General features: G+C 43.2%; 1 protein-coding gene across 1 annotated transcript in view; it reads right to left on the bottom strand.

Annotated features, from left to right (window-relative positions):
• The window catches only part of MYH15 (myosin heavy chain 15), a 145810-nt gene that overhangs the window by 40379 nt on the left and 88780 nt on the right, over positions 1-16651 (bottom strand). The window contains exons 29-32 of the mRNA XM_087861640.1: positions 11970-12088; positions 9170-9366; positions 5243-5592; positions 2866-2990 (exon numbers count right to left, since the gene is read on the bottom strand). Of these exons, the coding sequence (XP_087717766.1) occupies positions 2866-2990; positions 5243-5592; positions 9170-9366; positions 11970-12088 (791 nt within the window). The remainder of the gene's footprint in view (positions 1-2865; positions 2991-5242; positions 5593-9169; positions 9367-11969; positions 12089-16651) is intronic.

Genomic DNA, 16651 nt, shown 5'->3' with positions numbered 1-16651 from the left:
CCAAATATTGTCAAAAGAAGAACAATAAAGGAATTTAGGATGTACTTGACACATAACCCTCGGTGTGAGCCTTCATCACCATAATTATTACTACTACTTCAAATGGATTGCTTTGACAGCTAGGGAAATCTCCTGCCCCTTTGAGTATTTAAATATAGGCAAGGCAATTACTGCCAGGGATGTTATAAAGGTGATTCAAGTTTAAAAGTGTAGCTTTGATTAAATCTTTAAAGCCTATTCCAAAGACACAATTTATACAGAAGTAGAAACAAACGAAATATTTGGACGATACTGAGGAAGATGTTTATAAAGGGCACAAGGTGCGACAACAATCTACTGGTCAGTTAACAACTGGCAGATAGTCCTGAGGGCAGGAGTAATTTTTATAGCCTTTTCTAGGTGTTCTTACCACATACAAACAAAAGTAAAAAGTAAAACCGAGTAGCAATTTCAAGATAAAAATAAGAAAGATGTTAGGAATTTTAATATGTCTTAAGGCCTTGCTGCTGTTCGCTGAACACTACCTTCAATATAAAAGAAAATAAATCAAAAACCAATGCTGGGAGAGCAATTTCCTGCAAGGAAATGGTGCCCTTCCTTCAGGGGGAAACTGTCACCTCTCACCCTCCAGAATCCGCAGAGAAACTGAATCTTTGGAGAGGGTGACCTGGGAAAATTTGAGTTTTGTGGCCTCAAAACTAATGTGATAAAGTTTCTCATAAAGGCTCACCCAGGAAAACAAATAACCCAATTTTGCAAATACATGTCCAAGTTGATGAAGTATTTATGGATGCTGCAAAAGACGAAACTTGAGAAAATGCAAATAGAATATAATGCCATCTAGTGGTGGTAAGTGGTATGAGTGCTGTGGCCTTACTCTTTGCCTGTGACCTGCTAGTCGATTTCATACACGAAATGTATATGTTATGTGGGACTTAAATTGCCCCCCACCCAATCATATCTCTCACTGGCTCATCACAGTGCTTGAAATTTCTACTTCTTTAGGTTAGGGTGGTGGCTTTAGAAAGTCCCTAGCCAGGATGGCCAGAGAACCAAAGGGAACAAGTAAATGAAACAAAGCTCGCCGACTTTACAAGGACCAGCCTTGTTAGGTGACACTACCAACGGAAAGGGTTCTACATAAAATGTAGAAGACCTCAGGAAAACAATTATGCATAAAAAGGCAAGAGCTGTGTCAAAAGCCATCCACTTGACAACTCTATTCACAGGGCACTATGGACACGTCTCTCGTGTGGCAGGTTTCTTATGGAAGTGTAGTGATAAGATGAGTTTAACAGACGTTGCTTGGCATGGAGCAGTCCCTTGGGGTCTAATTTTCTGTGATCATACCTTCCAAAAGGCTCTGTTTAACATGGACCGTTTTGCCTTTTAAAAATCATTTTCTTGGAGAAGGAAGGGAAGAATGAAGGGGGGTTAAACAGAAGGGGGAATGAACCATGAGAGACTATGGACTGTGGGAAACAAACTGAGGGCTTCAGAGGGGAGGGGGGTGGGGGACTGGGATAGACTGGTGATGGGTAGTAAGGAGGGCACGTATTGCATGGTGCACTGGGTGTTATACACAACTAATGAATCATTGAACTTTATATCAAAAACTAAGGATATACTGTATGGTGACTAACATAATAAAAAATTATAATAAAAAAAAGTAAAAAAAAAAAAATAATAATTTTCTTGGGTTGCCAGGGTGGCTCAGCCGGTTAAGTGTCTGCCTTTAGCTCCCCAGGTCGTGATCTTGGGATCCTGAGATCAAGCCCCACGTCAGGCTCCCTGCTCAGTGGGGAGTCTGCTTCTCCAACTCCCCCCTGCTTGTGCTCTCTCTTGCTATCTCTCTTTCTCAAATAAATAAATAAAATCTTTTTAAAAAATCATTTTCTCAGTTGGAGGGTAAGTGGCGGGGGCTGCATTTTAAGTCCTGGGTGCTTAGTCTCAGGGAGGCTCAAGAAGATGAAACTCAGCTGTGAGAAAAGAGGCTTTGCAGGACATGTTAACTGCTTAGTGACCGAGACGGATGACTCCTTTCAGTTCACCCTCTTTGGCAAAAAGTCTTCTCAGGGGCTCTTTCAATCACTAGCACATTCCCAGGGGTGAGGTCGGAGATTGTGCCTGAACTTTTAATCCATAACACTCAAATGGTCCTGTCAAACAATCTGTAAAACGATGAGCTTTCAGGACAAATGTTTAACAACATCACCTTAAATCTCATTTTTAAAACTCAAGTTTTTTTGGGGGGAAAACTATTTTGAGTGACTCCTTTCTAAAGAGCGGAGGCGGTATAAGGATTTATTCATTTAGCATTCACCAGATATTTGTTGAACCTCTGCTACACACCAGCCAGTGTTCTAGGCTGGGGCTTCTCAGCTGTTGGCGTGAATACGTCCCACTAAAGGACCGCGTTAAAAATGCAGATTCTGATTCAACAGAGCTGGGGAGAAGGCTGAGAGTCCGCATTTCTCACAAGCTCCAGGACAACGCAACTCCAAGCAGCTGACCCGTGGGCCACGTTTTGAATAGTGAGGGTCTAGGCCAGGGGGATAAATTGATCAACAAGATAGACGTGGTTCCTTTTTCTCATCGCACTTGGTAGACTTGTATCCGTGATTGCTTATCCTGCCCTCTGAGCCTCAGTGTCACTTGTGAAATGGGACAACAGTTTGCTAGGGTGATTCCATAAGGTAATGTACATCAAGCCCTGGGCCTAGTCCCTAGCACGGAGTTAACACTTGAAGAAGGGTCATTTTGGTGCTGCTGCTGCTGCTGCTGCTGCTGCTATTTTTACTGGAATGCAGAACCTTCTGCTTTGTCACAATGACAAAAACCTTCTTTGCTCCCTGGACGGAATACCTCTGCTTCTTCCAGTGCTGCCTGGACTTCAGTCTTCTCTTGCTCTATCTGTTTCTTGGCCTTTTCCATTTCACTTAGGTTCCTCTTTCCTTCTCTCACCTGATTTGTCAGATTAGAAATCTCTTCTGGAGAAGGAAGAAAAGCAAAGTTAGTGAAAGGAACCAGTGTCCAACCAATGACATCAGGTACGTCGGACAGTTTCCCAGGGACCACGGTCACACCATCCTTGGAAACTTGATGGCAAGGCCACCAGTGGCACCTATGGGACCCTTGTTTGGATTAGAAAAAGTCACTCTTTCTTCAGCTTATTCTTTTGCCACCCGCCAGAAAGTTGCTTACTACCACTGGAGAGGACGGTGCTTCTCAGGGTACTGAGCACTGAACAACCTGTACAACTTTACATGGTGGGCCTGCTTGTCAGAGCCATGTCAGATTCCACCTGCCTTAAGGCCTTGCTGCTGTTCCCTCAACACTACCTTCAGTATAAAAGAAAATAAATAAAAAACCAATGCTTGAAGAGAAATTTCTTGCAAGGAATCCCTACACCTCCAGGAATCCCTACACTTCCAGCAATCCCTACACTTCTGGTGTAAGTGCTTAGCTTTTGACAACCGTGGCTGCCATTCTGTCCACTGCCACTCAACACCAGGATGGGAGCTGAAAGCATAAGCTGATGTGTGAGCCCAGATTGACCAAAGAATCCAAAGGAGGTCAAGAACTTGAGGGTTTGTTGTTAGCTTCTCATGAACACAAGTCTTTGACAAAAAAAGGCATCCAGCAGCAACAAAATCTCCACTGTTAAGTATTGTTACTGTCAGTTCTGCCTCTTCATGAAAGAAGCTTCTAGTAACTAAGAGGTGTGGAGTAGGGCCCAGTAGCTCCAGGAATTACCCACTGTCCAGTTGTGGTAGAAGGAGCTCAAGAGCTTGCCTGCTCCCCTGGTTCCGAGATCCCTGGCTATGATGTGATGTGACAGAATTTTGAAAATTTCCAACACCAAACCCTTTAGATGACAATTCTTCTGTATTGAATCCTTCTCTTACAAGCCCTCTCCAGAAGAGCAGTTCCCCAAAGAAAACTCAGGGCAGTGGTTCTCCACTCTGACCATACCTCAGAATCACTTAGAGAGCTTTTGAAAAAGACTTCTGCCCAAGCCCCAACCTAGACCAAGTGTGGTCTCCAGACCAGCAGTGCCAGCCTCACTGGCAACTTGTCAGAAATACAAATTCCCAGACCCCGCCCCAGACCCAGCGAATCAGAAACTCTGGGGATGGGGCCCCTGCCAACCGTTTGAACCAGGCCTCAGGTGGTTCGGAAGCAGCTGAAGTTCTCTGACCACTGTTCCAGCACCTCTCACGTGCCCAGTCTCACTGAGCATGGACTATGAAGGCCAAAAGAGAAGCAAGATCCATTTATGCCTCCAATAGTAATGAACTTGCTCCCGAGGCATCTCAGGCTTTTAACGCACATCATTCGTGGTGCTGGTAGAAGGAGGCAGCACCTCAAAATGTAGCAATTCATTACGTTAGCCCAGCAGTTTCATCTCTAGGAATCTACCCCTACTGAAACAGCATCACATGTCCACAAGTATATGTCCAGAACGCATAGTATACGATTATTTATAATTGTGAAAAATGGTATCTAAACTGAATGAGGTCTAGTTAAATAAGTGGTGATCATCCTTACTACAAACCACTCTACAACTATCAACAATCACGTGGCAAGCCTCCGTGTACAGACGTGCAAAGAGAATCATGAGGCACGTGGGAGGTGGCAGAGCCCGTAGGTAAGTGTGCATAGGTGGGAGTCAGGCGGCCTGGGCTCAGATCTCACGTGGGCTTTTGATCGACTGTAAATTTGGACAAGTTCTTAATCTTACAGGACTTCACATAATCTGCATTTTTCAGACAAAGAAGCTAACACATAAGACTGTTCTGAAGTTAAATAAGGAATGGTTATGTATACAACAGAGCCTGACACATGGTGTAGGCTACAGAAATATTTGGCAAATTAGAAAATATATCGATAAATGAAAAAATAAAAGGTGTAGAATACTGCATAATTTGTATAATACATGCATGCATATATGCCTGGGAAATCTTGGTAAGGGTATGGATGATAAAGAAATTCTTAATAGTGGCTTTCTTGACAGAGGGAACCTGGGGCTAAGGTAGGAAAATAGTCTTTTATTTTTAGAATTTAATAAAAATAATAACTGTAGTTAAAAAAAAAAGTATTAAAAATGGAAAAGTTAAAATCTGAGTGGGACCATGACAATGCTGAGGTGTCTGCCCATGGACGACAACCTTGCCCTTGAGGCCAGGGCTCCCCCACACCTCCTTGCTCCTGCTCTGACTCCAAGCCCGGCTCAGAGTACCTTGGAGATTCTTGTTCACCCTCTGGAGGGTCTCCTGGCTCACAGCGCTCTCCTCGTAGGCAAGCCTGAGCTTGAGGAGCTCGGTGCTGAGGGCGCGGGCCTCCTTTTGAGAGGCCTCCAGCATGGCCCGTGACTCCTCCTGCTTCCGCGTCCAGTCGTCCAGGCGCTTGTGCAGGTGCTGCTGCTTCTGGTCCAGCACAGCTGCTGAGGAGCGGGCCTTCCCAAGGTCGGACCGGGTGTCCCCCAGCTCGAGCTGCAGCTGGTGCCTGGCCCTCTCCAGGGAGGCGTTTCTGGCGTTTGCCGCCCCCACGGCTTCGGCGGCCTCCTGCAACCTCATGGCCAGCTTCTTCCTGAGAAGGGGAGACCCCAGCAAATGGCAGGTGCAGCTGCAGCCCTCAGAGAGCTCACCCAGTGTGTCCTGGATGAAAACCAGTGCTTGGGTACAAAGCAGGGAGGCCCCTGAGGCTGGCTGAATGGTACCAAGCCAGAGCAGCTCACGTCTGAAAATGAGCTTTTGTGCCTAGAGAACCCAGCTGTCTGCTGACCACCATCTTCTGGCTCGTGTGTGCGATTTTCCCCTACCCTTTGCCAACCTGGTCTTGGAACTCAGGATCTCTAATCCTGTAAGCATTTGCTGAACCCTAAACCCCCTATCAGCGGCACAGACCTTATCGATGACTTCATTAAGACAGGGGAGAAAGACGAGATCGTACCGAGCACTCCACCCGCAGTCACCAGTCGTTAAAAGTTCCCAGGCACATCTCGTCTTTAAAGATGCCCTTGCTGCACTGTTTCCAAGCACCATTCTTTGGTTCTCTCCCGCTCATTCTCTCTCCCCTTATCATGTGGCCCCTAAACAGCCCAACATTCTGTCTTTTCTCTGAATTTCTTCTGCACCTCAGCGGCTCTTCTCAGATTTATATGCTCAAGTCCATCCCACTGTTATGCTCACTTCACAGGTCCCACCGCTCTCAGGGGCGACTCCAGCCCCCGCTGTTGTCCCTCCAGCCTCCTCTGAGATGGAGTGGTTTATTAGAGTGCTTCCTCCACCGCCCCCACAGCGCAGTGCCCTGAGGCTTTCTAACGGATGAAATGTGTTCTCTTGCTCTCGTCTCCCGCAGGGATGCCGGCAGCCCCGTTCTTACTCGGTCATCACACTTCTTAGGTGAAAGGTACTGTGCGTACCAAAGCTCTTTCTGATCTACTCTTATTAAACAGAAAAAGATCCTCAGGAATGAACATGTGCCACACAAGTAGCCCATCAGACCGATGGGGTCATAAAGCCCCCTTTTTGGTGGAATCCTGCAAAAACCAATCTCTGCTCTGTATCCAGGAGGGATCTGCGCTCTAACAACTGCTCCTTGCTCACTGGCTTTCCAACCGTAGTAACTTCACATCTTTGCTTCATTTTCCTTAAATGTCAAGAGATTTTTTTAAAAGATTTATTTATTTGAGAGAGAGCGAGCATGCATGCAAGTGGGGGGAAGGGAAGTGGGAAAGGGAGAGAGAGAGAATCTCCCGCAGACTCCCCGCCAAGTACGGAGCCCTGATCCCAAGTCCCTGAGATCATGACCTGAGTCAAAACCAAGAGTCTGATGCTCAACTGACTAAGCCACCCAGGCATCCCAAGAAGGGCTGCATAGTGACTATAGTTAACAATCCTGTCTTTGTATTTGAAAGTTGCTGTGAGAGTAGAGCTTTAATGGTTTCACCATAGCGACAACAAATAGAGGATGTGTTAAACTAACGACATTAAAGACTTTGCAATATGCACATATATCAAATCATCACATTGTATAACCTAAACATATTTAATGGTATACAGGAGTTTGTGGCCCAGAGGGATCTAGACTTTGTCCCAGCAAGACAATGTCAATATATATACAAATGTCAATTACATCTCAAAAAAGCTGGAGCAAAAAGGAGATCCTGATGCTTTACTCCACCTAAAACAGGGGTCTTATAAAATAATTACATGTATTTAAACTACTTTAGAAATACTCAGTTGGTACCAGAAAATAGTGATTTTACTTTGGGTGACCAAATGTGCAGAAGGACTAAGGACATGGGGCCATCAGCGCCAAAATCAGCAAGCCCACAACTTCATCGGGCAGAACAGACAGTTGCTCACCCTCATTTCACTGATAATATTGTCTACCTTTCATACCAACTACCATTCGTTCCTCAGTTTGCCAACCATAAGTTCTTATCAGTACTAGAATCTGCAAGATGTGAAAGATTAAGAAACCAAATCCCTATTCTTGGGAATGTGAAATTCAGAAACAGTCAACTGGGTCTCAGGTGAGCTTGATTCAGCTAAACTAACTCATCCTGTGAAGCCAATTAAAAAAAAATAGAATCCTAGTGTTTTGTGTTTTTTGTAGTTCTGCCTCCCTAGAGTGTAATATAGACAACACTTTATTTATTTGATATTCAATTAAGTTTTGGGGCGCCTGGGTGGCTCAGTCAGTTACGCAACCGACTCTTGATTTTGGCTCAGGTCATGACCTCGGGGTCAGGAGATCGAGTCCCACATAGGGCTCTATGCTAGGTGTGGAGCCTGTTTAGGATTCTCTCTCTCCCTCTGTCCACCCTCTCTTACCCCTCCAACTCACACACGAGCTCTCTCTCTCTCTCAAAAAAACAAAAAACAGTAAGTTTAAAGCAGAAGAGTTATTCAGATATTACCATGTTGTCCATTATATTCTCAGTATAAAAATCTGTGAGCTCAACAAATCCATGTGGTCGTAAACAGTCTATAAACTTTCCCTCTTTTCTACCCCCCCCTGTAAACACCGTGACTGGTAGGTACTTTCACCCGCATTCTTCCATCATAGCAGGAAAAAAAAAAATCTTACTTTAGAAGCAAATGCCCTATTTCCAATGTGAGGAGCCATTTCAGTTCAAAGCCCCATTTTTCTGTGGCCCAGCATTTTTCAAACATCGACCACAGGTATTCTTAGTATCCGTCATCCCAAAGCCCTTTTTAAGTTACTGCAGCTTCAGAGACGGATCACTGGGTACCCCTCCAGGAACAGGACATAGCGACTGTGGAACAAGCGCACAGCCATGTCTCTCAAAGATTTAGGTGAAGAGCTGAAAAACAGTATTTTTGGTTGAAACTAAAGAGAACTGGATTGATCTGCCCTGAAGTTTCGCTAAGCTGCCAAGCCAGGGCCACAATGTTCTGAGTAACCCTTCACTGACTCTAAAGCTGGGCTTGGCTTGACACTTTCTCTCAGATTGACACAGTCCTTTGATCTCTGAACAAAATGCTTCCGTTCTACAGCCTGGGACCAGGTCTTGATTCGTCTAGGCCCCAAGCTCCTGCAGTTCCTGAGAAGGACTTCTAAAGCCTTTATGTAGTGTTGGCTGTAAAACTGACGTCCTAACCTTAGAGGTGGTCTGAGGCGGACTTCTTTTCAAAGAAACTTTTGGCCCTTAAGGCACGACGCCAGATCCTGATATGTTTCCAGCCATCTCTGTCCATCTTCACAGAGCGCCTTGCAGTCTCCAGGTTGTAGACCAGAGACATCCTTGACTTTCACGTGTGGCACGTGCACACACACACGGGCGCGATTATCTTGCTGTTATTACGAAGCACGGGGTTCTCCGGGCGAGCCCATTTCCCAGCCCTAGCTCCAAGTCACGTCTTCTGAGAAGACTTGGCTTGTGCCTGAAAGAGCCTCCTCTCTTTCACCAGGACCTCTTTCTAGTCTTTATTACTCTATTATAATTGTCATGTTTTGGCCCCAGCAGAGCATGTGCTCCTTGCCTGCGGTGGCTGTTTCAGCTTTGGTCTTGGGCTTATTCACGCACTGGTAGCCATTTGTTCAATGTCTACATGAGGCCTTTAAGACACGGCCGCTCTCCCCATCCCCTGCTGGATAACTACCCCTGGGTTCAGGTGTGCCTTGCCCCACTCACTTGGCCTCCTCCAAGTCCTCAGTCCTCTGGGCGATGTCGTCTGCATACTTCACTCTGCACCGCACCATCTCTCTGTTGCCTTTGGAGAGAGCCCGGAGCAGCTCGGCCTGGGCCTCCCGTTCTTCCTCATACTGCTCTTGGAGAAGGTCACGGTCACGCTTGGCTGACTGCAGGGCCTGGGCCAGGGCACTCTGGGACTTCACAGACACAACACGCATTAAAAAAGGGCATCGCTACCGTTAACAACGAAGGGCTTGGAGGTGACATCTTTTATTTTTTTAGATAAGGTTAATAACAACCTGCCACAAATTCAAGCTGAACCTGAACCTAGTAAGATAATACCAGGGAAAGAATTTGGGACGAGAAAGGATGGAGTATCTAATTGCTGCTGTTACGACGGGGAGCAGTGTTCTATTTCAGGAAATGCCTGCCTGACTATGTGGCCTTCAGCAACTGGCAGGTTCTGGAAATAGTGGGGAATGCAAAGGTAGCAAGAACATTCCCTATCATTTAGGCAGGAAGAGTCATAGTTAGCACTAGCCAAGATTGAGATCTTATTTGGACTAAAAAGGATCACTGAGATTTGGTCCAGCTTTTCATTCATTGATGAAAAAACAAAATCTTTTATTTCACATGTAAATCTCTGAACACTATCGCTGATCACTTTAAAACAGCACCATCCAATAGAACTTTCTATAAATGAAAATATTTTAGGGGCACGTGGGTGCCACAGTTGTTTAATTGTCCAACTCTTGGTTTTGGCTCAGGTCATGATCTCAGGGTTGTGAGATGGAGCTCTGCGTCAGGCTCCCTGCTCAACGTGGAGTCTGCTGGAGATTCTCTCTCCCTCTCTCTTTGCCCCTCCTGCTTGTGTTTGCATGCGCACTCTCTCAAATAAATAAATCCATCTTTATTCAAAGAAGAAAATGTTTTATATATGCACCATCCAATGTGGTAACCATAGCCCCATGTACCTATTGGACACTCAATATGTGCTTAGTACACTGTGTGGTCACAAGTGAATTTTAGTTTTAATTTAAATAAATTTAAGTTCACACAGCCCCCTGTGGTGCAGTAGTGGCTACCGTGGTTTTTGGACAGCAGAGCCGAGTTTAGTGAACATTTCTGTCACTTACATGGTGGTCTGGTTAACCTAGAAGCATCATTCCCAAGAGGGAACCCAGTCTAGTGGGAAGAACCCAGTCTAGTGGGGTGTGTGCCGGTCCTCATGGGTCCTTTCTGCAAATTAGGAAAAAGCATCTCCTCGGTCCGTGGATGCAGTTCTGGAAGCACAAGGCCTCATTAACGGCAGCCTCAGCCAGACAGCCTTGGGCAGCTTTGACAGAACAGCAACAATACACAGTGACCCTGAGAAGGACACGGGTTTTGAAATCCAATAAAACTGGCTTTAAATTGTGACCCTACCCCTCTTATATCTTCATTGAGCACCTGTTCGAGGCATTAGTGTTTACAGAAGTGAGATGAAGCTAAAGTCTTTGCCCTAAGGAGCCATAAAGGGGTGAGAGGATACATAAAATTAACATATAAACAAATTAAATGTTAATGCTGACAGCAGTAAGGGACTAGAACAGAACGACGACGCCGGATCTTTGGCTCCTTCACATCACTGTGCAAAGGCCTTGAGGAAGGGCCCGAACACCGCGGAAAGAGCGGCCATGAAAGTCCTATGGCAGGAGCAATGGTGACTTGTATAAGAGGCAGAGAGGAGGCCTGGGCAGCTGGAGGGGAGGAAATGAGGGAAGAAGACGTCTGACGTAAGGTCGCAGGAGGAGGCTTGAGCCAAAGCAAAGGGGCCTCTGAAGCCAGCTGGAAGCCACTGGGAAGTCAGCCAGAGAGATCTTCTAAAATCTAAATTAAGTCATCTCACTACAGGCACCGATTCCTTCGCGCTCCACTACTAGCTATATGACCTTGGGCATGTTATTTTTCTTCTCAGAGCCTTGGTTTCTTCATGTAAAAAGATATAATTCTACCTGTTCCCTAGGACTTATGTGAAGATTGAGATAACATGAGAGAAGTATTTAGCAGAAGGTCTGGTGCACAACCATGGTAGTCATTTAAAAACACAGGTATAATATAGAAAATCAGGAGAGTGGAGGGAATGGAATAAAATATTTAAGAACCGAAGTCTATAGTTTCATGACCTGCACCCCAGACTAGATGCCTTTGCAGGGAGATTACCTACAAGTGAGGCGCTGTGGGGTGTCAGTAACAAGGTGCCTCGAAGATGAACTAAGAATTAATTTGACATATCAGAGCTCAAAGGATTTCTCTTTCACCTTAGTCACTCTGCTTCACCTTAAAGGGCCACTTTCACTGGCGTCACCTGCTAGCAACATTATATATCCTCTTGGGAAGAAATGACCAGTATGTATAGGTTATTGACAACTTAAAAGTGGTCTCGAACTAAGCCAGCCCCATTTATATCATTCTGGTCTCTTATTTAATTCCACTTCTTGGTGCAATTCAGAATCAAAGATCCATAAAGAGCCTCGCTGACTTCCTGTTCACGTCCTAATGCAAACGGAAATACACAGTTTGCCTGCTCTAGCTAAATCTGACAAACCAGACAAGCAATTTGAGTCACTGAGGAAGATCCCTCAGTGATGACGTTGCTTCCTGGCACATACACGGTCCACCATGTTCTTTTTCCCATAACTTCAGGGGCCCTTTCCTCTCTTTTATAGGAGGAGATACTGAGGCTGACCCATCGAGCACTATTTTTTTTTCTTTTTTCACACACAGGCGAGCTACTGGCGAGAAACAATAGATGCCTTACTTTGGATCCCTCTTCCACTTGCCCTTTCAGTTCTTCCATCTGCCGAGTGAAGTTGCTCTTTTCCCTGGAAAGCTGGTTTACGAGAGCTTCCTTTTCTTCCAACCTCCTCAGGAACTCTCCTGCAGAGAGATTTCACAAAGTGAGCTAATCACGCCTTCCTCCCCATCCACCGCCTTCTCCCATAACTTGTTCACTTGAAGGACAACCACCATGACTCCTAACACAAATTTTTAATATTTAGCAAGGGTCTGAGATTCCAGTTATCAGCAAAGCCATGGCAATGATATGTTCCGGGATGCACGAAAGAGCCCTGATAAAGAACTGATTTTTAGCTGTAAGTTTGGGTCAATAACAGGTAGTACGAGCTACCATATGCTGAGTCTCTTCTATGCAGCAGGTGTTACTATCCAGCTTAATTTCCACAACTCCTTAATTATCCACTTTACAGAGGGGGAAACAGGGCAACTAACTTATATCTGATTGAGACACAAACATTTATGGCCAGTAACTGGTGGAAGTAGATTCAAATTAAGTTTTTAAGCCTGAAACCACATTCCTTCTGTGTTATGCTCCCTTGTTTATTTTATGTGGCTCTACCAATTTCTGACTATATAATCTTTCGGTGATTACAACTTCTTTGCCTCATCTGTAAAATGAGGATAACAATAAAAAGTTGTTGGGGTGCCTGGGTGGCTCAATTGGTTAAGCGTCCGACTCTTGGTTTCGGCTCAGGTCATGATCTCAGGATCATGAGATCGAGCCCTGTGTCAGGCTCTGTGTTCATGGCAGAGTCTGCTTTAGATTCTCTCCTCTCTCTCTCTCCCTCTGACCCTCACCCCCTGCTTGCACACTGTCTAAAATAAATACATAAAAATCTCTAAAAATTTGTTAATGGAAATTAAATGAATGTGTTTTGTGACTAATGTGTTTTCACCAATGTGAATGTGTTTTGTAGACTAACTGCTAAATAAATATTAAAAATAGTCATTAAATAGTGGAGGATAGGACCATGACAGGGAGTAATTTCATTATACAGTAGTCTACCCTCTCTGTCTCTTTTGCTGGTGATAGGACAGCAATGCCCTGGTGATTAGCAATGGTACCAAATCCTGAGCCAATCGTGGGCAGAGGCAGTTGCTTCTATAGGGTAATTAGTGCTACACTAAAAGCCCACAATATTTGTGACCCTATACCTCTTACTATAAGCAAGTTCTAAAACTCTAAGCATTATAAGAAAGCATCTGTTTGGGCTAAAGCGGCAATTCTCAAACTTTTTGGTCTCAGAAACACTTTATATGCTTAAAATTTATTGGGGACCCCAAAGAAATTTTGTTTACATGGATTTTACATTTAATAGATAACATATTTGAAATTAAAAGAGAAATTTAAAATGTGTATTAATTCATTTTCAAACAATAAAAATCTTAACGATGTGTTAACATGTTGACCTAAACAACAATTTTTTAAGAGGAAAAACTATATTTTCCAAAAGTACAAAAAAGTTGGTGAGAAAAATGACATTATTTTACATTTTTATAAATCGCTGGCTTAATAAAAGCTAGATTTTCATATTTGCCTCTGAATGCAATCTATTGTAAAACACTGTTTTTATTGAAGTATGTGAAGAAAATCTAGCCTGTCACAGATACATTGGAAAAGGGAGATGTATTTTCATAGTCTTTTCAGATAATTGTGGCCATTACTTCATACTACACCAAAAGTCAACAAATAGAAATTTCTCAAGGGTTAGCTGCAATATGTTCCTCTGTCACATTAAAATTCATGAGTCTATCTTAAACTCTGAATGGATCTTTCACCCACACATAACTGTATAACATCATGAAGAGGTGATCTGAAAACTATGTGTTCACTGAATTACCCAGACCTCCCAGAATGTTGACACATTTCATACAATATTTTAAAAACATGTTTGTTAACATCACTACTGATCTCATCAGAAAAGTCTTTAAGAATTGAGAGCATCAGGCTCATGATGGCATATACACATTTTCTAAAATCTGATTTTTGCCTAAAAGCTCCAATTTTATTACTGGCAACAAAGAATGTCAGTTGTTTTCCTTGAAGCAAGAGGCTCACTTTGTTCACTTTTGAGAAAATATTTGCTAAATATCTGAGTCAGTACAAACATAGTTTGTCAATTGTCCTTTTAAGTAAATAGGATGTTCCCTGAAAAAATCTGCTAGCTCAGCTCAGAACTTAATCGTCATTTGTGTGTCTTCATTGGAAAAGTGTCTGTTCATATCTTCTGCCCATTTTTTGATTTGATTAGTTGTTTCTCGTGTATTGAGTTTGAGAAGTTCTTTGTAGATCTTGGATACCAGTCTTTTATCTGTAGTGTCATTTGCAAATACCTTCTCCCATTCCGTGGGCTGCCTCTTAGTATTTTTAACTGTTTCCTTGGCTGTTCAGAAGCTTTTTATCTTGATGAAGTCCCACAAGTTCATTTTTTCTTTTGTTTCCCTTGCCTTTGGAGATGTGTCATGAAAAAAGTTGCTGTATGATGTCAAAGAGTTTGCAGCCTATCTTCTCCTCTAGGATTTTGATGGATTCCTGTCTCATACCGAGGTCGTTCATCCATTTGGAGTTTATCTTTGTGTATGGTGTGAGAGAGTGGTCAAGTTTCATTCTTTTGCATGTAGCTGTCCAATTTTCCCAGCACCGTTTATTGAAGAGACTGCCTTTTTTCCACTGGATGCTTTTCCTGCTTTGTCAAAGATTAGTTGCTCAAAGAGCCGAGGGCCCATTTCTGGGTTCTCTATTCTGTTCCATTGGTCTACGTGTCTGTTTTTGTGCCAGTACCATGCTGTCTTGGTGATCACAGCTTTGTAGTATAGCTCGAAATCTGGCATTGTGATGCCCCCAGCTTTGTTTTTCCTTTTCAACAATTCCTTGGCGATTCGGGGCCTTCTCTGGTTCCACACAAATTTAAGGGCTGTTTGTTCCAGTTCTTTGAAAAATGTCATTGGTATTTTGATCAGGATGGCATTGAAAGTGTAGATTGCTCTGGGTAGCACAGACATTTTAACTATGTTTATTCTTCCGATCCATGAGCATGGAATATTTCTCCATCTTTTTGTGTCTTCTTCAATGTCTTTCAAGAGTGATTTGTAGTTTCTAGAATATAGATCCTTTACATCTCTGGTTAAGTTAATTCCAAGGTAACGTATGATTTTTGGTGCTATTATAAATGGGATGGATTCCCTAATTTCTCTTTCTTCAGTCTCATTGTTTGTGTATAGAAATGCAACTGATTTCTGAGCATTGATTTTGTATCCCGCCACATTACGGAATTGCTCTATGAGTTCTACTAATTTGGGGATGGAGTCTTTTGGGTTTTCCATATACAGTATCATGTCATCTGCGAAGAGAGACAGTTTGACTTCTTCTTTGCCGATTTGAATACACTTTATCCCTCTTTGTTGTCTGATTGCTGTTGCAAGGACTTCTAGTACTATGTTGAATACTAATGGCGAGAGTGGGCATCCTTGTCGTGTTCCTGATCTTAAGGGAAAGGCTTTCAGCTTTTCCCCATTGAGAATGATATTCACTGTAGGCTTTTCATAGATGGTTTTTATGAAATTGCGGAATGTACCCTCTATCCCCACACTCTGAAGGGTTTTAATCAGGAAAGGATACTGTATTTTGTCAAATGCTTTTTCTGCATCAATTGAGAGGAACATATGGTTGACTCTTTTTTTGTTGATATGATCTATCACACTGATCGATTTGCGAATGTTGAACCACGCTTGCATCCCAGGGATGAATCCCACTTGGTCTTGATGAATAATGCTTTTAATGTACTGTTGGATCTTATTAGCTAGGATCTTGTTGAGAATTTTGGCATCCATATTCATCAGGGATATCGGTCTGTAGTTCTCCTTTTTGATGGGGTCTTTGCCTGGTTTGGGGATCAAGGTAATACTGGCCTCATAGAATGAGTTTGGTAGTTTTCCTTCTGTTTTTATTTTTTGAAACAGCTTCAGGAGAATAGGTATTATTTCTTCTATGAATGTTTGGTAGAATTCCCTGGGGAATCCATGAGGCCCTGGACTCTTGTTTTGGGGGAGGTTTTTGATCACTGCTTCAATCTCTTCCTAATTAATCAGTCTGTTTAAATAATCAATTTCTTCCTGTTTCAGTCTTGGTAGTTTATAGGTTTCCAGGAAGGCATCCATTTCTTCCAGGTTGTTTAATTTATTGGCATAAGTGAAATAGGTGAAGGGGATTAAGAGCACTTACTGTGATAAGCACTGAGAAATGTACGGAATCATTCAATCACTACTCTGTACAACTGAAACTAATATAACACTATGTTAACTACACTGGAATTAAAATTTAAAAACTTCATAAAAATATAGAAGTCCTTTATGCATACTTCTTATTTTGTCAGAGAGAATATTAAAAAGATATATACTTGGGGTCAAGATATAATAAAATTAATTTTCACTGCTTCATTAAGGACATTCTTAACTTTTTTTTTTCGAACTGTGAGTACGTATCAGGAAATATGATGATTAATAGTATAGTGTGGTGCCACTGTCCTGATGCACGATGAGACTCCGGTAGTTTTAATGGTCACTGCTTTTGCAGCATCAATATAAATGGCAAAAGAACTTTAAAAAGCAATCACTTTAACCTCATAGGCCCCCTGCAAGGATCTT

Source organism: Ursus americanus, chromosome 4 (assembly GCF_024610735.1).
Source record: "Ursus americanus isolate L20-20 chromosome 4, mUrsAme1.1.p, whole genome shotgun sequence".
Lineage (NCBI taxonomy): Eukaryota > Metazoa > Chordata > Mammalia > Carnivora > Ursidae > Ursus > Ursus americanus.
The sequence above is the reverse complement of the archived record's forward strand: the minus strand, read 5'-3'. Positions and strand labels throughout refer to the sequence as shown.